Below are 23,673 nucleotides of genomic sequence, written 5' to 3' on the forward strand. Positions count from 1 at the left end.
AAAGCTTTGGTTGTTCAGAGAGATAAATTATTTAAGATATATAAAAATTTCCTTTCAAGGATAATACAATTGAACAATTGTAAAATATTAAGGTATAAGACAAATAGTTTAATTGCTGGACAAAATAAAACAAAATAGTCAGAATTATATTTGATTGTATAATGTATTTTGATTATTCTTTTGTCCCTGTACTGTTTTCTTGTATAGAATATGGTAATTGTAGCAGTATTGGGATTTCTGAGTTCCTGCAATTGATTGATAATTTTCAATAAGCAAAAATATAATTACAGACTCGTCATTTTCTGCGGTTTTATGAAATAATATTAACGTTGTAAATATTAGGATGCCCTACACAAGCTTTTTCCTGTTTTTTTTTTTTTTTTTTTTTCCATCTTCAGACTACGTTTTTTCCTTTTTTTCATCGTTGAAAACCTGGTCATTCCGTATATGCGGACTTATGTTGTGTCTTATTTGGGACAGTCCCTGAACGTTAGCTTAATTCCGCCGCAGTATACTGTGTTGCTACAGAACTTGAAAATGACCAGAAAGACCTGTAGTGCTGTGATTGTGCAGTGTGTGTGGTGTGTTGGTTTGTTGCTCATGGCCATTCATCTTTGCTAACCAGGAAGTAGCGAATACCAGGAAGGCTGTTCCCAATACCCACTCCCCGGACCATACCCGTCCACTCCCCGGAGAGGCCGGCCACATCTATGCGCTTACTGTCATTAGCGGACCAAATCCCGCACCCATAGGGAAATACTGCAAGTTGTATGGATGCCAGCGATCCCATACCATTGGGTTCTTTTGAGAAAGGCTTTTGTGGTATCCAATGGTACCACCAAAATATCCTGATCCTTCAAAAGACCCCTATATATAAGTAATATTTCCTGTTAACCAGTGGCAGCCGGACACTGTCTCGGGGTTCGTACTTCATAGGGAGCCCGCGAAGAGGACTCAAAAATATGGGAATGAGGAATAAAAATAGCCATTGTATTGAAAAAAAAATTCCGAAAGTCAGATGGATAGCTTTTTATGTGAGGAGGGAGTCAAACTGGTAGTCTGACTCCTTTAATAATAAATAAATATTTATTTATTTATTTATTATTATTATTTTCGGTTAATTCATTATTTCTATTTTTTTAGCTGGTTCAGCAAAAGCCTCGAGCTTCCTTGCACCATTTGGCTGATAATAGTATTATTTGCAGTGGCGGCTCGTGACTGTGATGTACAAAGGTGTTGCTTCTTAAAGTTACATTAAATTGCCTTGGTTATAAGACATGTAGACACAGATAGTAATAATAATAAGCAAGTTAAAAATACTACAAAACATTAACTTGACACTTACCACTAACAGACTTGGGTAATCGTGTAATTTTATTTAAAAATAAAATCCATTCTTCGGTTTTTATTTGTTGAAAATAGATTAATAACTTTTTCATTCAAGTTTGGTGCACTGTTCAAATCACGCACTGCTCGCTCCGCAGTTCCTTTGACTCGTTTTATCACCTAAAAATGCGTATTGGCAACCTGCCAGCTGAGCATTGACTCACCCACCGGGGTGGTTGAGTCAATGTGGAACTGTGTAGCGCATAGTTCCGCCTACGGTTAAACTTGAAAGTTTAAAACGATTTCGTGTTTTTATTCGTTTATTATTGAAATAATTATTGGAAATAGAGGATGAGTATACTATATGCGGGACCTGTTAATAAAAATATTCATTGCGTTGCATTGTTCTTCACAAAATTTCATATAACTCCGTTGACTGTATATTTAGATTTAAAAAATTGGGGGTGCTGCAGTTGGCAGTGCCTACCAATGAGCCACCCTTGATTATTTGCAATGAAAAATAGTAAAAAAAGAATGCTACTAAAATCTAAAAAAAAAAAAAAAAAAAAACATAAATATATGCTCATGAAAAATAATTATATCCATGTTAGATACAGTTTTTATTTTTTTTTTATTTCCTTGAATGCCATGCGCAGGCAGGAATTTCATCTCATAGATAAAAGTCCTTATCGCGCCGCTCCAATCACTTTGAGGTCACAATAATTATTTTATAATATGAGCGAGTTTGTTAATGATCAAGTGTTGTCTATTGCAGGGGTCGGCAACCTTTTTTGATTGAAGAGGCATTTTTGATCTAATTAAAAAAAAAAAAAAAAAAAAGAGAATCCAAAGAGCCGCACTCAGCTCAAGCTGGGCGCAAGTTTTTTAAGAAATGGAATAGAGTGGGAAGGTGTTTTATTAAAAAAATATATATACTGTACATGTATTCTGAAATATTATTTATTAACACTGAAAAAACGTAACAAACGTCCAATTAGGTACGAATTGATGTGACATTTTGTGTTGAACTTCTTGAGCGAGTCTCTCAATATCAGGCGAGTATGCCGTAATTTTCATCTTTAAACATGCTGAGAGATCGCATTGTTCAGACGGTTTCTTGATTTATTTTTAATATAATTCATGTTCTAAAATATTTGTCCGCAGAAATTCGTCGAACCAAAAACTGAGAGAAGTCCAAATGCAAATAATTTTCAAATTTATATACTTGTCCGGTAAGCTACTCCACGCATTGCACACAATTTGGTCTTGCTTTTTCAACTCATCTATCGGCGTCCCTATGTGTAGAATTGCAAGGGTAGCCTTTTACTTCTCCAAATCCTCAATTTCAGTTTTAAGGCATTTTAGTCTTGCATTCCACGTCCTTGATTTTTTCAATTTCAAATTGTGCTTCATGTGGGCTAAAAGTTAAAGAGCCGCAGGTTGCCGACCCCTGGTCTATTGCTATTGTGGAATAAGATTAATAGTACATTTACAAAAGGACTATTCGTATCGTCAACAACACTTAACCTGCCGTGAAATACAGGTCAGGTTTAATTGTTGGTATAGATGCAGTAGACAAACCACCATATCGTTAGGTCATAGGGCCTGATGGTTGAGTTTGTCTGTTTGTATGGTTTTTAACGACTAGTGGAGGTCGTTCAGAAATCTGGCGAGTAGCCGAATTTATATATATTGAGACACGCGGCGTAGAAGAAACGTGCATGGGATGCGCTTAAATTAAATAGGTGATACAGAAACCTATGGTAGATATAAATTAGGCTGTAATCAAGTCACGAAGGAGGTTAGGAAGCTAAGGCAGATTATGAGGTCTCTGGCAAAGAATGTAAAGAAAAACGGCAAAGACTTCTATGCTTGTATTAACAGTAGAAGAAAGGAGTTGAATTATTTCAAGCCATGATTTCAAGTTACGGGGGGGGGAGATGTTTAAACTGGATTGCATTTGAATTACCTCCTCCCGTAGGTAATTCAAAGGTCAGCTGGATAATTACTTACGGGAGGAGGGAAACGCATAGGTTGTCTGTTTCCTTTTCTCGTATTATTTATTTTTTAAAAATTTTCTTCTTATTATTATTATTATTATTTTTTTTCCCCCTGATTGGGGGTTCCAGCTCGTGACGGGTATTGCTGCCAAGTACACAGGGTGGTTGTTGTTATGTCTGGTGTTACTGTTGGTCGAGGAACTCTCTGACTATCCTACAGGTGTTCAGAATTGCGTCTTTCTGGAGTTCCTTGTAAGTGTTCCCTGGGAGACCTATTGCTGCTAGGCTGTTATGTAGGGGCTGGCACGATGATCGTAACTTGTTGCATATGCCACATCTCTTTGATCTCCTGCCTTAGGTTTGTGTACTTCCTGAAAATTATTATTATTGCTAATTTTTATTTTTTTATTGGCTGGTGCAGCATAATCCATAGGCTTCCTGGCGCCATTGCTAATACTAATACTAATTACATTGGTCCAGTTGATGTTTATGAGTTAACTGTTGATGACCCTGCTCAGATTTCGGACAAATTTAATAGGTATTTTGTATCTACATTCACACATGACGAATTCTTTAGGGTAGGGAATGCCAGAAGTTTATCAAACTCTAACGAGGAGTGTAATGCAGGGCCATTTGGACAGGCATGCAGTTACCCTGCAATTACAGCATGGATTTGCAAGGGGGTGGAGAGAGTTGAGCTTTTCCCGTGAGTTATTCCCTGTTTTTCAGCCCGCGCAACATGCAAATCGGCACGTGCACGGGTATTTTTAGAGACATCACACACGATATGGTCTAGGTTAGTTGTTTTCAACCCTTTTTTTTAATAAGGCATTCCTACTCAAATAGTAGGAGTGCACTGCCTGTTAGGTCCGATTCTCTCTCTCTCTCTCTCTCTCTATATCTATATATATATAATATCAGAAAAATATGTTATATGATAGTTATTACAATAATATAACTATAAACAAAATTCCAATTCATAATGCAAATTATATATATAAATAATAATTTTATTCTTTATATAGAGCTACGATTTCCAAACTCGGAGGCGCAGGCTAGTGCAAAAGGGGGTGCGAAAAGTTTAACAGAAATGTAATTTTCATAACATAACATATATAAATAAAAATATATATACATATAAATAAACTTTCATAACATAACATTAAATTTTATAACCTATTTTTTAAAGCATTTACCGCCACCTATCTCACTCTAACTTCGATATAAACATGAGATAAACATTTGGAAAAAAAATATTATATTTTGCTGAAATGGATTGATATGATGTAATGTAATATATATAATTTAGTGCGTACTATGTATGACATATATACTGTAGTTAGATTGCATAGTACAGGTGACCCCCGCTTAACGCTGATAATTCGTTCCGTAAAAACAGAGCGCTAAGTGAATCTGCGCTAAGCGAGCGCCGTATTACCATAAGGTAATATATGTATTTGTGAGTTGCGGTCGGTGCCATAGGATATTTCCTAATCAATAATAAATGGTAGTGAAAAGATGCACAAATATCGGTTAAAATATTTAATATTCAAATATTTGTACATAAAAAATATTCTGCATTACATACGTATATAATTATGTGGTAACTACTTAAGTATCAAAATTAAACTTAAAATTACAATTAAAATCATGAATTTAATTGAGCTGAATTGATTTAATTTAATTGATGAATTTAATCATGAAAAATGTGTCGATGTTGGGTTGAAATTTGGCCCTCTTCCAAATAAACTAAAGGGGGTTTTAATTTTAAATCTCCCGCAGCGTTACCACCCAACAAAGTCAACCGATCCTTCGCCGCTTTGAAACCTGGCATATTTTTTTCTTCTTTCAATATGAAACTTCTTTTAGGCATTCGTTTCCACAAAAGTCCTGCTTCATCTCTGTTAAAAACTTGTTGAGAAATATAACACATAATATCTCTCTTCAATAATTTTAACAAGTTCTTTTTTGAAAGTTTCGGCTCCTTCTGCACTTGCGGCTTCTCCCTGGATTTTAAATCTTTTCAACCAGCCCTTACTAGTTTTAAATGGTTCCACACTTTTTTTTTTTTTAGGTGAGTTTTCTTCAGATCATCATATTGACTAATCTCTTTCTCTTTTTTTTTTTTTTACTAATATTAAACTTAACTGAATTCTGCATTGGATATTATCTTCAATAAAATTAGTTAGTCTCTCCATTTCAATCCTAATAGCCGGCCTAGCCCTAGTTGCTTGCAGTGGAACTAGGGCTATCTTTCCCGCTGCTAAAATTAATTCTTTATTGTTTTTTTATAATTGTTCTTACAGTTAAACTTGCGAGTCCTAAATTATGGCACACATCCGCTTGTCCAGAATCGATTCGCTTCAAAACGTCTAATTTAATTTTCAAATTCAGTAGTTTTCTTACATTTATAGTCTTCGTACTGCGCTCAGACGTTGTTGCTTTTTCCTTCTTATCGGCCATTATTAACTTTCGAAAATGTAACTGCGTTGGTTGCATTAATTACGATACAATGTTCAAGTAAACTGTTCGTTTCGCACGATGTCTAATACGGCACTGAGTGATGACTAGACTTCGGACAAATGCATATAACGCAAATATTACAAGCAATATACTTGATCATTTTTTTAAAATGCTGATCTCGGAACTACGTAACAAGTAATTGCACTGCAATTAAATTAGCGTGCGAGAAAATTTCTCAAGTCGGCGTGGGAATACGTTTTAATGCCGTTTTGCTATTCATTTTCAAGCTATCGACTCCATCAAATGAAACGATTTCGTTAAATATGCCAAAAATGCAATCTGTAAAAGAGCGTTATAGTCAGATACGGGTTATAATATAAGAACAGCATCATAGTGAATCAGCGTAAAGCGAACCGCGTTTGCTTAAACCATATTTTCAACCATTAGCTGCATGGTTGAAAATATGGTTTCAGCGGTGTGCGATTGTGTTTTTTTTATTGCTTTTGGTGTGATTGCTTACTGATAATAATCGTTAGTAATTTAGAAGTTGTTGGTTGATTGGTTATTTGGTTTTTAGGAGCATTAGCAACTAAGGCCATATTGCTCCGAGAATATGCGGTGGTCTTTCCTGACCTTTCCGCATCCTCCGTATTTGGGGGTGGCGGGCTCGAACCACGGTCTAATCAAGAAGTGTGTGTTATACACTGCTGCTCCTTCCCACCTGGCTACGGAGGCGCCTTTTAGAAGTTGTAGTTCTAAATTACTGACGTAATTTAGCATCTGTAGTTCTAAATTACGTTAGTAATTTAGAACTACAAATGCTTTTCATGTAGTATTAATAATTATTGTATTAACATATTAAAAATAAGAAATTGCACAATTATAGATGCTTTACTTCAAGGGAGGCACCGGGGAAAATTTTACAGGTCAAGGGAGGCGTGGGCTCAGAAAGTTTGAGAACCGCTGATATAGAGGTACTAAATAAACATCAATTATAGATTACCACAAAATTAAAAAGATACCGCACACCTTTTTATAATGAAATAAATATATAAATAAAAAAAATAATCACGAAATTCAAATAAAGTAGAAATGAATCTCACCTGTTATCAGCACAACTTTTCCTTTAAGATCCGACATGTTTGCTGAAGTAGTGTTTGGTGAGAAAGTATTTATAAGGAAGTGTTTATCTAAACGCCCTTAGTCATGCAGATGCTCCTGTACGTAATCTTGTTCGATATAGAATTGGTCGTGTTTTTTTTTTTTTTTTTTTTTTTTAAGTAGACGTTATCATATATCTGATAGAATGGAAGTAAGGTTCAAGGAAAGAAAGTTTTCTAGTTCATATTAAAGAAATATATAACATTTGCTCTATTTCAGTTTAGATATTATTAAAATTTTAGGAACTTAGTTAAAGGCGTTACAGGGGAAAAATAATGATTAAATAAAAATGTTAAACTTTAGTATTTAACAGAGATTAAATTAAACAATAGTAATCTCTTTTTTACTCAAATTACTCTCAAGAGTAATTACAATAATCTCTCAGTTTGATTCTGATTCTAATATTCGATCTAACGAAGAAGAAATTTCGAATGTGGCGAAACTACCATACCGTCAGTTGCGGGGAAAATATGAGTCGGAGGCCGGACGACTGATTTCGGTTTCCTCACATTTACGAAAAGTGATCAGTCAGTTAAATAAATAAATTGATAGCTCGATATTACAAACATTTGCTCATCTTCAGTAACTGCTGGAGGTAAGCAAATGCAACAAGATGCAGAATGTTTCACTGTGGAGACGATACAGACGAAAAGAAACATTTTTTTCCTCTTCTTTGTCTAACAGTCTGCTGATCGTCCGAACCATGTAAGTTGAATTTTGATTCATCACAAAAAAATGACACATTTTCACTGATCTTCAGACAAACTAGCATGCTCTTTTGCACACCTTCCACGATGGGCTTTTTTTTTTTTTTTTTTTTTTGTGACAAAAGTTTTTTTTTTTTTTTTTTTTGGAGCGACGTGTTGCTAATCCCGATGAGAAAAGGGTCTGAGTACTGTATCAGTACTTGCCTTTACTCCTGTATATTTCTCTCATTCTGTTTTGAGATCTGTCGAGGAGGATCTTCTGTTTCGGACACACATACGGACCAGAAATCTGTCCTGCTCTGCAGAAGATATTCGTGAACGTCCACTTCGTTTTTGCTGTTTAGACTGCCAGTTTCTGATAATTTTCATAATAAACGTGCCACTGTTGACTGATTACAGTGAATCCTTTTTAACTATTTCATGCGTAGACTGTCCATCTGCAGTCAACGCAGCAGCAACATTTTTCCTACGTGGTCTTAATTGTGAAAACTTAGCCATTGCAATAGTACAGAGTACTGGGCTCGTGGCACAAATGTATACTGCCACTAGGGTGATGCATCATGGATGGCACGTGACATCATCTAATAGAGCTTGCTAGTTGTTGTCGTTGTAATAGGGTTTAGGAGCATCGGCGACTAAGGCCATATTGTTCCGTGTATATTGTGTGTGCTCTGTGGTCGATTTTCTGTTTGCTGGACAAAAATCCTGAGTTTCCGGGAGCAAAAACCATGCTAACCTCGCCTGAGACCGACTACCTCTGCCACGTTGTGAAAAAGGCCCATAAAAATTCCTGACGTCTTCGACGGGACTCGAACTCACGTCTTTTCCAACTAGTGTGTGGGGAAAACGGTGATCCTACCAACTGTGCTACCCACGAGGGCGCAAATTGGAGCAGTGTAGCATTAAAGGCAAGTTCCTGCTGTGGATAAAGGCATGGTTGAATAGGAGAAAATAGAGAGTTGTTATTAATGGACCCTGCTCTTCGTTGACTGATGTTATCAGTAAAGTTCCCAAGGTTTCGGCGTTGGACCCATTGTTATTTTCTGTATTTATTAATGATATTGATGTAGGTATATTAGGCGTAATGTCTAAGTGTGCAAACGATACAAAGGTTTGCAGGATAGTTAATACCAGAAATCAGTGGCGTAGCTACATTTTTTGGGCCCTTAGGCAAGAAATCATTTTGGGCCCCTTATTTTTATTAATATAAATTTTTAATTAGGTATAATATAAAAAATGTTGAATCATTTTAATAACATAAATATGTATTTTATTTACGATTTCTTTATAATTTTACAAACATCAAAAAGATGAAAATTAATATTACAATATGATACTACTTATTAAATAAAATTGGACAAACAAAAAATTATACTATAACTAATAAATTTACGAAAAAAGTTAAAATGTTACTTTTCCCGCTTTAACATTTGCAAAAGCATTAATAATATCTTTTAAATCCATTTTAGTGGCATATTTATGCTCAATAGACAAAGTGCAAGATTGCACAGTTTGCTTTGACTAACATCATTTCATTTATAATCTTTTATTATTCGTAATTTACTAAATGATATTTCGGCAGAGCATCTGACACGAGCAAGGAAACAAATAACAGAAATAAAGTAAAATATTTCTGAAAAGTCACTTTTTAGGGCACTATATTTTCAAATTAACAAATAAAAAAATTGTCTGATAGACAAATCTGCTGATAAATTTTAAAATAAGTGTTATTAAATTACAATATTGAATCGGCAGTAGGGGAGAGAGAGAGAGTACAAATGAATACTTTTTATGAGATTTTCACACTCACGTAATATATCAGCATTTGACATATTTTTTCGGTTCTAGTACTGCAAAATATTTTTTTACTAACTTTATACTTTTGAAACGATTTGTAATTTGTATTATAATTTTGTCTAAAACATAGTAAAAAACACTGATTTTAAAAAACCGACCTCTATTATCAAACAAAAAATCTGAACCTAGTTCACCGTACTGTCTTTTAATTCTATGTTGTCGTTTGTCTTCAAATTCAGGATCTACCCCGAACTCCTAGGTAATTTGCTCAGATTCGTATTTAATTTGTTCGTATGAATTTCGAATGTTTTGTAATTTTTTACTGACTCGATCCAATACAGCGGAACATTCATCAAGGTCTATGTCAGCGATTTCCAAACTGGAGGCGCGCCTCCTTGGGCAGGCGGGGACTAGTGCAAAAGGAGGCGCGAAAAGTTTAACAGAAATGTAATTTTCATAACAACATATATGAATAAAAAATATACATACATATAAATAAACTTTTACAACATAACATTAAATTTTATAATCCGTTGTAATTTTCCGAAAATCCCTCCCGATGACCGCAAAATGCTGAAGAATTTTTGCGTTCAACAATTGGCTTCTACCTTTGGCTAACAGCTGGAGTGCTGGACCTGATTCATGGTGTTGGGTCTGGTGCTCTGGTTAGTTGTCTTTTGTGCAGTGATAATGAATTGTTGTTGTTATTTGGTTTTTAGGAGCATTAGCAACTAAGGCCATATATTGCTCTGGGAATATGCGGTGGTCATTCCCTGACCTTTCCGCATCCTCCGTATTTGGTGGTGACGGGCTCGAACCCCGGTCTAATCAAGAAGCGTATGCTACGCACTGCTGCTCCTTCCCACCTGGCTACGGAGGCGCCGTGATAATGAATACTTCCTTCTGGATTCTGAAGTGCTGGACCTTTAGCATTAGCATTAATAGAGGCATTTGATGCAAGAAAGCAAGCTTATGCAGCATCAGCCAAAAAAAAAAAAAAAAAAAAAACCACTTCCACTTCACCCCTCTGTTCGTTCAAAATACCTGTCCAGCTGAGCCTTAAACTTATTTAGGCTATCAACTTCCACGACAAGGGATGGAAATCTGTTCCACCAACCAACCACCCGCTGGCTAAAGGCAAATTTCCGCACGTCTATCCTACATCTGTCTTTCCTCAATTTGAATTTATGCCCTCTCAGGTGATTATTCTGAGCGAGAGGAAGAATCCCATCAGCATTGAGCATGCTCAAACCATTCAAGGCTTTATACACCTCTATCAGATCACCTCGCTGGTGCCTAGTCTCCAGACACTGTAATTTTTGCAAAACTTAAGCCTTTCTTCGTAAGAGCACCCCTTTGTTCCATTCACTAATCTTGTTGCCCTTCTCTGTACTCGTTCCAGCAGCTCTACATCCTTCTTGAAATGAGGCTTCCAGACCTGTATACAGTACTCTAGGTGTGGCCTGACCATTGCCTTATACAAGGGAATAATCACCTCCTTATCCCTGCTAGAAAAATTCCTATATATTATTGACAATACACCATGAGCTACTCTTGCAGCCCGTCTGCACTGCTCAGAGAACTTCATATCTGCCTGCACAACCACCCACAGGTCCCTTTCATTCTCTACCACTATCAGTGTAGTACCACAGAGTTGATACGTTGCTCTGGGTTGCTGTTTCCCATGTGTAGTACTTTACATTTGTCAATGTTAAACTTCATTTGCCACCTCTCAGCCCATCTGCTCAACCTTTCCAGATCCTGTTGCAGCAGCATAGTGTCAGTAGTGTCCTTGACAACCCTGCCTACCTTTGTATCGTCTGCAAACTTCAATAGTGAAAAATATTTTTCACTATTGAATAAATACTATAGATAAAATTTTATTTGAATATAAAAAATATGTATATGTTACATAGGGGGCATCAGAATTTTAGAAAGACTTAGTAGTGAATGTAGTGATGCAGTGTACCTACATACCTGCGATGCGGTGGGTTCGTTGACTAGCGAGAGGGGGAATAGCGTTGCGTTGCCCAGGAACCAGGTATTCCATGAATTCTGTCCTTTAAGTATACCCTAGCTATACCTCTGCTTGTCACTACCGAAAGTTTTTTTCTTATGATTACCGCTGTTGGACTGAATCTGTAACGTGTAGCGTTTGTTACTAGAAACAACATAAACACTTATTATTACCTGACCAACCGTGCTTCCGTTTTTCAATTTATTCTTGGCTTATATTTACTGGATCAAAATATGCTATTTTTTTAATCGTTTTGTATGCAGGAAATTGTCCACTCGTATGCCCATTATATCCTACAAAGAGCCCATCATATTTCTTGCCGTTCCTGCTGAGGCTAAAAAAGGAATCGGAAATTCTTATTTCTTGACCCTTGTGGAAACTAATTTCTTCCAATGACAAGGCTTCATGATCGTAAACTGCCTGGCGGAGTGGCGTGCTAACGAATGCATAGTGGTAGTGAATGTCTATGGAATGGATTACAGGAAAGGAAGCACTGTTCGATCTGGATCCCAACATGAGTTCATATGCTACACGGCAGAACTGCAAAAAATAAAAGAGTAAACTAGATATCATATTCGTACTGTTTGAAAGCATTATATTCATTATATTATATTAATCTTTATTTTAATACAGTGACGTAGCTAAGTTTTTTGGGCCCTTAGGCAAGAAATCATTTTGTGCCCCTTATTTTTATTAAAATAAATTTAAATTAGGTATAACATTAAAAAAATGTTGAATCATTTTAATAACATAAATATGTATTTTATTTACGATTTTCCTTATAATTTTACAAACATCAAAATCATGAAAATTAATATTACAATGTGATACTACTTATTAAATACAATTTGACAAACATAAAAAATTATACTATAGCTAATAAATTTACGAAAAAAAAAGTTAAAATGTTACTTTTAGCGCTTTTCCATTTGCGAAATCAATAAAATCCATTTTACTGGCATATTAGCTCAATAGCTAACATTGCAAAATTGCACAGTCTACTTTGACCAATAGCATTTCGTTTATAATATTTTACTATTTATTCGTAATTTACTAAATGATCTTTCGGCAGAGGCAGCTGGCAGGGTAAAAAATAACACAAATAAAGTAAAAATTTCTGAAAAGTCAAATAAAAAATTGTCTGATAGACATGTCTGTTGATAAATCTTGTTTTTAATAAGTGTGATTAAATTGCACAGATTTTCACACTCACTTAATATATCAGATTTGAAATATTATTTATTTTTTTCGGTTCTAGTATTGCAAAATAATTTTTTACTAACTTCATACTTTCAAAACGATTTTTAATTTGTATTATAATTTTGTCTAAAACAGTAAAAAACACTGATTTAAAAAAACAAAACAAAACTAATCTCTATTATCAAACAAAAAATCTGAAGCTAATTCATCGTACTGTCTTTTAGTTCTATGTTGTTTGTCTTCAAATTTGGGATCTACCCCGAACTCCTTGGCAATTTGTTCAGATTCGTATTTAATTTGTTTGTACGAATTTCGAATGTTTTGTAAGTTTTTACTGACTCGGTCCAATACAGAAGTACATTCATCGAGGTCTATATCATGCTTCTGTAGAGTTTTTGAAGCATAATTAATTTCGCACATCACGTTATTCAAAAATATACAAATGAAAATAAAATCAAATGTCAAGCATAATTAATTGCGCACATCACGTTATTCAAAAATATACAAATGAAAATAAAATCAAATGTCAAGCATAATTAATTTCGCACATCACGTTATTCAAAAATATACAAATGAAAATAAAATCAAATGTCATCATTTGCTTCATTATTCTACGCGCTTCGACTCGATCTGCTTTTTTAGTTGATTTAAGATTCATTTCTGTCAAAGCTTTCATAATATCTCAAAAAAAAAACGAACTTTCAGCTGTTATTGACTGTAATCTACAAGACTAGCGAGTAGGGTTGAGTTTTTAATGTAATTTCAGATTTCCCTGTAAATTTAGAAAGAAGATCCCATCTTTTTATACTATTTTCAAAAAAATTATACAAAATTTGAAGAATGTCGAAAAATGATGAAACGTTATTACAACAATTTACGCTATCATTAATAACTAAATTTAAATTGTGACTTGCACAATGAATGTACTCTGCATTTGATTGGATCCTTTTAATACGTGACTGCACACCATTAGAAACCGTACTCTTGGCATTAGCTCCATCATATCCCTGACCATAACATTTTTCAATGAAAATATTTAGTTTGTGTATATTATCCGTCATCATTTCTACCGAATTCCTGCCCTCTCCCTTGTGGAATCATATCATAGAATCCTAAAAACGTTTCACAAATTTCAAAATCTTTGGATTTTTCATTTTCGTCGCGAATTATGTGAACATGTCGTTCATAACATTTATTTGATCTTTTTTTGTGAGATCTTTAGTAATACAATTAGTGAATTAGAAAATTAGTGAATAGAATAGTGCTGAATTCATTTTGAATGTAACACTTTTCTTTTGTTAATTTTGTACCTAAACAGTCTATTAACTCATTTTGGATAGTGGGACTTAAATAAGTTACTGAACCAGATGGCTTATTAATAATTTGTTTCATTACATCATCATAGTAGGAAAATAAATGACTTGCGATAAAAAATTGCCGTTGTAATCTTCCGAAAATCCTTCCCGATGACCGCAAAATGCTGAAGAATTTTTAGGCAACATGCGTTATCCGAAATAACCGTTCTAGTACCATTTTCCAAAATGAGGATCTGTATCTTATTTGTTCCTCAAGATCTTTATCAGTTGTTGCGTTCTTTGCCACATTTCATGCATAGCACATGCCTCGATATGATGTTGAGAAACTGTGAGTTTTTATCCGAAAAGATAGATTTTTTCCAGTCTCGTAATCCGGAGTAGCACAACCACAAAGGAGGAACTGGACCATACGTTGAAGTAGAATTATGACGTGTCACTAAAACTTCTATTTTTGTTGTTCAGGATCAATTGGAAATGGTCCTTTAGGTCTCCGAGGTGACAAACTCATAATGTTTCTTTTTGTTTCATCGGAAATGTTGATGTCTACGTATTCTCCAAGATCGCTTGAGGGAATAAAGGGTGCAGTGCGTTCAACACTAATTTTCGACTACGGCATATCTATTATTGTTGAATTGTTTTCGTTTGATGAACCTGCTTGATTTAAACGATCCACAGATATATTTACACCAGAAGCATTCTTTTCCGCATTTTCCGATTCAATACAGGTCTTTTCTTTACCTTTTTCTGGCATAATTCATTACTGTGTTTTGTAAAGAAATTATCTAATTTAGGTAATTTAATGAATGCTTGTTCTTTTGCTTTCTTCACTGTTCTTTTTGGGCTTCACTCTTTCCCTTTTTCTTTTCATCCATTTTTAATCAAAAATTTTATTAATTTAATTTTAAACTTTATATTTTAAATACAGATAGCAATAATAAACAAATACATTTCTGTATGTCAATTGCTGTTTTGATAATGACTTGAATTTGAACAAACTTGAATTGAAATTAATGAACTAACAACTTTTGACCACCGTATATGGCTAAATGTTCGTATACGGTGGGGCCAACCCTCCTGTCCAGTTGGGGAATCCCAAACACCATATGATATGACGCATACAATTACAGTAACCGAACGGGTGTGTGATCACTATACAAAGTTGCATTTGTAAAAGAAAAATAAAGACTGCCGCCGCCTGGGTTTGTTATGTTTTGGCGATAAGATATAAGAATTCTTTTCTTATTCTAGATGTATAACATTGTTGAGGAGTTCAGTGAGAAAAATATTTTCATTACATGTTGCGTCTATCTATAGGCCCTAGCGTAGTAGCGGCGGCCCCTACTTGCATCTGTTTGTGGGCCCTGGTGAAGTAGGGCTCCTAGGCTTTGCCTACTTTTGCTATACTGTAGCTTCGCCCCTGCTTTAATAAGAAACAACTAGAAATTAATAGAAGCTTACCGATAGTTTATTTTATTTAATATATTTCTTAAATACATACTTTTTTTTTTCTTGGTACAGTTTTCAATTTGGCGGAAATTTTCTTTTGAATAATCTATGATGTTTGGGAGCTTAACTAGAATTGAAATAAGTAACAAGTAAATTTTAAAAAATTAGGATTGCCAGAATATTATGGTGCAAGCAAGTAATATTACTGATATAGGCAAGTTTTAACCATTGTTTGGTGCATAATGGCAGTTAGCTGCTGCTGCTGTTGCGCCGTAAAACCTGCAATAACAACAACAACAACAAAAGGCTGCATTTTATACTGTATTTCAAAAATCTTATTAACATTGATGAGACATACAGTACGACTACCTATAATTATATTTTAAAAATATTTATTGATATATTTGCACGTTAAACATTTATTTGTGGGTGAGGGATTCCATGGCCATGGCATCTACCTCAAATATAAAAATGGCTCGCATCTGAAAAAGGTTGGAAAAACTGCTTTAGTGGTGTCCAACATATGGCCTGCTGCGTCATGTAACTTTCAATACAACCCATCTTGAGACGATTGCCAAAGCAATATTCAAATTGCTTTGAATATTTTGAACAGAAATTTTGTTTTGGTGGTGGTTACATTTAATCTGAATGTAATCAAGGTACAGGAATAAATGAATTTCTTTTAACCCAGGATGACACCAAAGTATGTAAATGTCTGAATAACGGATGATTAAATCATGTAAACAACCAGGTATGAGAATACAGTATATTGAATTTTCAGTATTATTCTGGAGTCTTAGAATAAAATACTGATCAAAGGAGTGAATTCTGGTCAACATAAAGAAATTGTAAGGCAATAGAGATTAACATGATTGGTAAAATTGACAATTTGATTGAAATAGATACGCAAAGTAAGTTGTAACTCAAAGTTGAAAGATAAGAGTGGGAACAATGAAGTTAATATTCAAAATCTCTGAGTATCGCTAACAGTATCGTAACTAGAAAACGTGGCCCTAGTGAAAGTTTAGTTTGGGTCCTCTGAAAATATTCAGTAATATTATACTCAATAATCACGACCCCCAATAAGCGGGCCCCTATTTGACTTTGGCCCCCGCAGTCACAAATCCTTAAAAATTGCCCTGGAAACAGCAGCGATGCTAATACCATTTCACCTTTGGAAAGGCATTTGGAGGGAATGGTGTGATTTTTTTTTTTTTGGCTGATTCTGCATAAGCTCATACACTTGCTTTCTTGCATCACATGCCACTACTACTACTACTACCTCTATTCACTGCAGTTTCGATTGTGTTGTGTAGCTAGCTAACAATAAATATGCTTCGTTTGAAAAAATTATTGTTCGTAGACAGCAAATTTTATTATAAACAACTAAAAATTTTACATTTTTACTCAATTAAATTTTTTTATATTTGGGGCAGGAGGGCCATAGGCTCTCTTTCGGTCGTGGGTCCCAATGCACCACATTATCTGCATTGTCTGCCTTGGCATAGTTACGCACTAATCTCTGCTATCCATTCAAAGGACAGTAGTGATGGACACTAAAAAAAATACACACCTATACACTGAAACGACGCCGACCGGGCTAGCCAGGTGGGTAAAGTGCCTGCCTGGCAATCCAAAGGTCTCAGGTTCGAATCCCGCCTCGGGCTTGGATCAGAGTAAAATGCAAAAACTTTGGGAGGTGCATTATGGCCACAGAAGCTGATGCGCCAACAACTAACAAAAAAAAAAAAAAAAAAAAACTGAAACGACAGAATTCATGAGATACCTGGTTCCTGGGCAATGCGACGCTGTCGTCCCTTATGGACGAACCCACTATTTGGCAGGTACGCGACATTCACGTAGAAGGTAATTTGATGTCCGTATGGATAAACGTCGTGAGCTAACCGACTTTGAAAGAAAGATGATAGCGGGGGGCCCGACGCATGGGTCAGTCTATCGCGGAGATCATACAGAAATTGCACTGTTCCCGTTCGACGGTATCAAGAGTGTATCAGGTTGTTGTTGTTATTTGATTTTTAGGAGCATTAGCAACTAAGGCCATATTGCTCTGCGTGTATCAGGAATACGCCATTTCTGAAATAACATCTCATCGTGGGCGACGCTCTGGGCAGATAAAGGTGGTAGATGAACGTGGCCGTCGACGTCTATCTCGCATTGTTTCAGCCAACCGGAGAGCACCGGAGAGCCACAGTGGCACAAATCACCGCCGACTTCAACAAGGGAGGTGCCAGAAATGTCTCTACCAAGAACATCAGGCAATCATTAGCTGCAATAGGTTATGGGATCCGCCGACCCATCAGAGTTCCATTGCTAACACCACGACACAGGACTGTATGCCTCAACTGGCTAAAGAACATCGGTACTGGACCTTGAATGATTGGAGACGGGTCTGTCTTCTGGTCCGAAAAGTCCTGTTTCCAGTTATTTCGAGCGGACGGGAGGCTGCGTATCTGGTATCTACGCATTTACGAACAAATCCTTGTCAACAAGGAATTGTTCAGGCAGGTAGATAGTTGGTAATGGTCTGGAGCGTGTTCAACTGGCTACACAGCAAAACCTCTGGTGTATCTAGACACATCTCTGAACGGTCCAGGTTACGTGTCCATCCCTGCAGACCATCTGCATTCCTTCATTGTCATCTTGCATCCACAGGGCAATGGACTCTTCCAACAGAACAATGCGCCTCCCCGCAGAGCCACGGTGACTAGAACTTGGTTCAAGGAGCATTCTGCAGATTTTACCACCATGGAATAGCCTCCCCATTCTCCGGATATTGAATCCTGTGGCGCATCTTTGGGATACTGTGAAAAGGTCCGTTCAAGCTATGGATCCTCCACTCAGGGATGCGACAGAATTATTGACAGCGGTACAGCAAGCATGGATGGAAATACCTGTGGAACGCTTTCATGAACTAGTGGACTGAATGCCTCGCCGTGTGACTGCCCTTAATCGGGCGAAAGGTGGGCCTACCATTAATAGGTAGGTATTCCATGATTTCTGTCCACTCAGTGTAGTCACTTTTTAAATAAATCCAGGTTGCTGGTGGTATCAGATGGAATTCCGCAAGTTTGGGACCGAATAGTAATAAATAAATAATAAATTTTCTGTTTATACGCCGGCACGATAACCAAGTCAGTAGAGTTTACAATAAATCGTCAATAGAAGTATTTATCGTATTTAGTAATCACGGGTTTGAACCCCGGTCACTCAAGGAACGCGTGCTATGCATTCTCGCTCCTGACCACTCGGCTACGTCAGGCCTTAGATGAAGCGAGATACTACCTTGAGTGAACGTAACCATCAAACACTTGTAAATGATTTTTTTTTTTTTTTTTACATAGTAGCATAATGTTTTGTGGAAGGCGCCACCGGTGGTTCCCACATCTGCGCCATGTTACTTTGTGAAGACAGAATTTCTGTAAAATCCAGAAAAGTGTAATGTCTGGTTTATGAGAGAGTAGTGTTGTGTTGTGTTGTTGTGTCTCTGGCTGCTTGGCCGCAAAGCCCCTAGTGGGACCTACGTTGCCTGCCACCACCTCTGAGAGGCGAGCCAGGCTGCTTATTATACACTGGTTAGCTTTTGCCAGGGTCGCCTGAGCTTCCTGACAAAGGCCAAATTAAAAAAAAAAAAAAGTGAAACTTAAACGGAGTTATAGGTAAGATGGAACAGAAAGAGGGGAAAGGAAGGCGGAATGAAAGTTGAGGAGTCCGCCCTTTGTGGGCAAAAATAGGGGTATGTGGGTGGGACAACTTGCTACCCTCAAAGGGTTAGCAAGTTGTCAGGGCAGAGTTGTCTATCAGAAAAGAAGCTAACCCAAGCCTATCTGATTCAGGCCTTGAGGAGCACAACCCAACGTTCTCATTTCAGCAATTGGCTCGCCTCAGTGCGAAGTGTTCTTGCGCATACATGGTTAGTGCCTTGTACATATTTTCACCAAGCAGCAGCGAGGACTCCTGATTACGTGGGTTTCTTTTGAATTGCGGTAAAGAATGTGAGTCTACTGTTGTCATAGGCAGGGCACTCACACATGAGATGCCCCAGGCCTCTTCTTCATGTAACCACAGCGGGTCTCTTTCAATCCCCGTAGCCGTACGTTTCTGATGGAAAGGGACGTGTTCAGTCATAATAAATGTCACGTGCAGACAGGGCAAAAACCAGGGAGGAGTCTCTGGGTCAGTGTGGTTTATAGTTGGGAGGAATCATCTCGTGATGTCTCCTTTCTGCGCGGTTTCTCAGCTCTGTTGCCATATCGCTTTTAGGTGTTGGGTGAATCTCCTCTTCTCTGTTTTGGGGTCATTTGCAAGATCCAGCTGGAGATTTAGTATCAGCTGATGTTTCTTACCTAAGGTAGAATAGGCCTCGCCTCACTACCTCTAGGTAGAGTGGCTGACATCCTGTTAGAGCTTGCAAGGCAGGAGTGCTAACAGTGCGGCACGCACTCCTTCTAATTTATAGCAGCATGAACCTTTGAACTGTATCCAGCTTCCTTTTGTTTCTTGCTAGTGTAGCTTGTCTGTGCCAAGTGCAGGCACTGTAGCAAACTATCGGGACATAGACTGCTTTGTATATGAGGGTCAGAGCTTTGTGCTTCAGGTCCTAGTCATCCCTCCTCACCCTCCTGAGCATGGTGGCGTACTTCCGGATTTTGGCTAGATATTTCAGGTGGGTATGGAAAGTAAGACCCGAGTCAATGTAAATACCTAAGTATTTAACCTCTGTGTGCAGTCGGATGGGAGTGAAGTTTAATTTTATTGTAAGTAGTCTTCTAATTTGTAGTCTGCCTTTGAGGAGAATAGATTTTGTTTTTTCTCCCAAGATGGTAAGGTTGTGCAAGGCTGCCCAGTTCTGAAGCACCCCATTTGCAATTTTTTCCAAGGCCACTCTAGTATCCCCACGCACCAGCAGGACAAGGTCGTCCGCGAAGGCCAAGGGCTCTGCCTCCCCACCGCCACTAGGTCCAAGCCCAGGAACTCATCCAGGACAAGAGACCAAGAACAAAGGAACGAGCCAAGCACATAGGACCATGTGGACAGCCTCATTGGACGAATCTGGTAACTGTCTGATATTTGTTAATAACTCGTACTTTTCTGTTGGATGGGGAAGACTTCACTTCAAACTATTATATAGGTTAGTAGAAACATTTTTTTTGCCGAAGCCTCCGAGGTACGCTCGGCCACCACGGGCTATCGAAAGTCCAGGCAATGTCCACTAATTTTGTAACGTAGTGTGCATAGTGTTAGGGTCAGGTGCCACCTGTGGTTTCTCACATCTCCACCATATGTACACTGTGAAGAAATACAATACTACTGTAAATGCCAGAAAAATGTTGTGTGTTGTATATGACATATTGCGTTAGGTTCTGTTGTGTGACTTGGCATTTGGCGACAGGGCCCCATGGTGGGACCCCACGTTGCCCGCACACACCGCTAGGAGGTAGCCAGGCTGCCCATTATTCTCTGTCTGGCCTCCGCCAGGGTCTCCTGAGCTTCCTGGATGAAGACCAAGTTTAAAAAAAAATGAAGAGAAGGGAAGGGAAGACCTGGGAAACAAGAGGAAGGGAGGTCCGAATGTGGGGGAAAAGCTAAGGTGGGCAGATAGAGAAAGCAATCCACCCGAGTAAGGCGAAATACGGGTTGGGGAAAAGGGATCAAAAGTCACATGGGCAGGCGCCCCTGTGTGAGCACCAAAGGCCAAGCACTCTCTGGGAGTCGGCACTCCAAGGAGTGCCAACCATGATGCCAGCATAGTAGTCTCAATCTTTATCAGTTGGGAAAATGCTATCCAATCAGAGTTTGTGTTTGCACTTGAGGGTCGTTGTTTTGAGCAGCTTTAAGTTCAGCAAGCTTTGCCCGTCTGATAGTAAAGACAGCTTGCGCGTAACTCGTTAGGGCTTTGTATGTTGTTTCATCCTGAAGCAGGTATGTTTCCTGGTTGCGAGGGTTTCCCTGGATTTCAATAAAAAACTTGAGCCTACAATCATCGCAAGCAAGGAACTCATACATGAGGTGCCCCCCAGGATTCCTCTTCGCCACAGTGGCAGAACGGATTTCTTTCAATTCTCATGCTGCCAATTTCTGCTGAAAGGTCCATGTCCTGTGACGAGGAATGTAACTTTCAGACCAGGCGAAAACCAGGGAGTGGACTTTGGAAAAGTTATTTCAATGGATGGGAGGAATCTACTGGTCATTTCTCCTTTTGGCATATTTCCCATGAATGTTGCCAACATCCTTGAAGGTGTTTGAAAATGCGTTTTCTTTCTTGTTTCAGGACATTGGTAAGCTCCACTTGAAGATTTAACAACTGTGTCGGAATTCCCTTCTTTAATCAATGATAAAGGCCCATTTTAATCACCTCAAGATAGAGCGACAAGCATCCAGTAGTAACTTGTAGGGTAGGGGTGCTGACAGCGCAGCATGCCCTGCAGACAGACAACAGTATGAATCTCTGTATTGAATTAAGTTTATGCTTGTTCTTTTCCAGGTGGCCTTTGTACACTAAACTGAGGCTCTATAACAAATAATTGGGAGAAACACTGCTTTATAGATGAGAGACAAAGCTTTATGCTTCAAATCCCAGTCCGCTCTGCTGACTCTCCTTATCATGGCCGCATACTTTCGGATTTTCGTGGACAAGTACTTCAGATGAGAGTGGAAGATAAGGCCGGTTTCGATGTAGATTCCCAGGTATTTGACTTCTGTGTAGCGTAGCGACGGATGGGGATGTTATTTAACTTCATTGTTGAAGCCTGCGTATTTGTAGCTTTCCCTTAAGGAGAATCGGTTTTTTTTCTCACCAGAAATTGAGAGGTTGTGGAGTGCTACCCAGTTTTGGAGCTTTTCCAGAGCTGTGTTTGCTTTTGCTTCCAGTGCCGCTCTTGTGTCGGCTTGAACCACCAGGACAGGGTCATCATCGAAGGCCAAGGGTCTGGCCACACCCTGGTCCAACCCCAGGAACTCGTCCAGAACAATGGACCAGAGGAATGGTCTAAGGACAGAGCCCTGAGGGCAACCGCGGTGAAAGCTTCTGGAGATAGTCTGGTTTTGTTTACAACTTGTAATTTTCTATTGCTGAGATAGGATTTTAGACTATTGTATAGGTTCTTGGACGTGTTTGCCTACCGAAGCTTCCGAAGGACACTGGGCCACCACAGTCGTTCGAAGGCACCAGCAAAGTCCACCATGATGGCTAAAGTATACTTTGAGGTTGTCTGTGTAACGTGGATAATTAAATTGTGTATAGCGTCTTCGGTGCTAGAGCCTGTCTTGAATCCAAACTGACATGGTGAGGGGGGGGGGGGTTGCTGATTGGTATAGTAGATGAAGCAGGGACGTTTCTAGGATATATCGCACCAGGGTGCAAATCGCAATTTTGCGCCCGGGTGCCAACTGAAGTTTGGCGCCCCTCTTTAAAGTTTTCTTCATATGTATATTTAAGTTTCAGGTTTTCAGGCGCCCCTTGAACGTTGGTGCCAATGAAGGGGCAGGACGGCCCGCTCCTGAGATGGAGAGCCGATATAGCAGAACTAGAAGCTTGGCCAAAACGGAGAGCAGAGCAATTGGTCAGTAGGAGGCAGGAAGCTGGGATGGTTTATCTGGATTTTTCAGGATCAGCTTGAAAGTAGCAGTCTTCCAGGGTACAGGGAAAGTTCCTTCAGCAAGGCACCTGTTAAGGGGCTCAAGAATGTGTGTGTGTGGGGTAGCCTTCGGCGAATTTCTTGAATACTTCGACTTCGAGTAAGTCAGCACCTGGCGTTTTGCCATCTTTCATTTTTGCCAGAGCCGTATTCATCTCTACCACGGTGAAGGATGGTTCCGTAGCTTCTGGGTAATAAGTTTGATTACGTACTGTCGATGATTTGCTGTTGCTCCAGTGGCTATTTTTGTAACATAGTGGCATAGTGGCATAGTGTTTTGTGAAAGGCGCCACCTGTGGTTTCCCACATCTGCACCATGGTACTTTGTGAAGAAGTACAGAATCTCTTTAAAAGCCAGAAAAAGTGTAATGTCTGGTTTCTGTCAGAGTAGTGTTATGTTTTGTTGTTGTGTCTCTGGCTGCTTGGCCGCAGAGCCCCTGGTGGGACCCTACGTTGCCCGCCACCACGACTGGGAGGTGATCCAGGCTGCCCATTATACTCTGGCTGGCCTTTGCCAGGGTTGCCTAAGCTTCCTGACAAAGGTCAAGTGAAAAAAATAATAATAATAAGAATAAATAAATAAAT

The 23,673-nt window shown here is 38.2% G+C and overlaps 1 protein-coding gene across 1 annotated transcript in view; it reads right to left on the reverse strand.

Moving 5' to 3' along the window:
* Positions 1-11,672: 11,672 nt before the first annotated feature.
* The window catches only part of LOC150088385 (alpha-(1,6)-fucosyltransferase-like), a 118,502-nt gene continuing 106,501 nt past the window's right edge, over positions 11,673-23,673 (reverse strand). Inside the window, exon 10 of the mRNA XM_090370143.1 lies at positions 11,673-12,011. Within this exon, the coding sequence (XP_090226269.1) occupies positions 11,673-12,011 (339 nt within the window). The remainder of the gene's footprint in view (positions 12,012-23,673) is intronic.

The sequence above is a fragment of the Mastigoproctus giganteus genome, chromosome 3 (genome assembly GCF_048544385.1).
Source record: "Mastigoproctus giganteus isolate SK-2022 chromosome 3, ASM4854438v1, whole genome shotgun sequence".
Lineage (NCBI taxonomy): Eukaryota > Metazoa > Arthropoda > Arachnida > Uropygi > Thelyphonidae > Mastigoproctus > Mastigoproctus giganteus.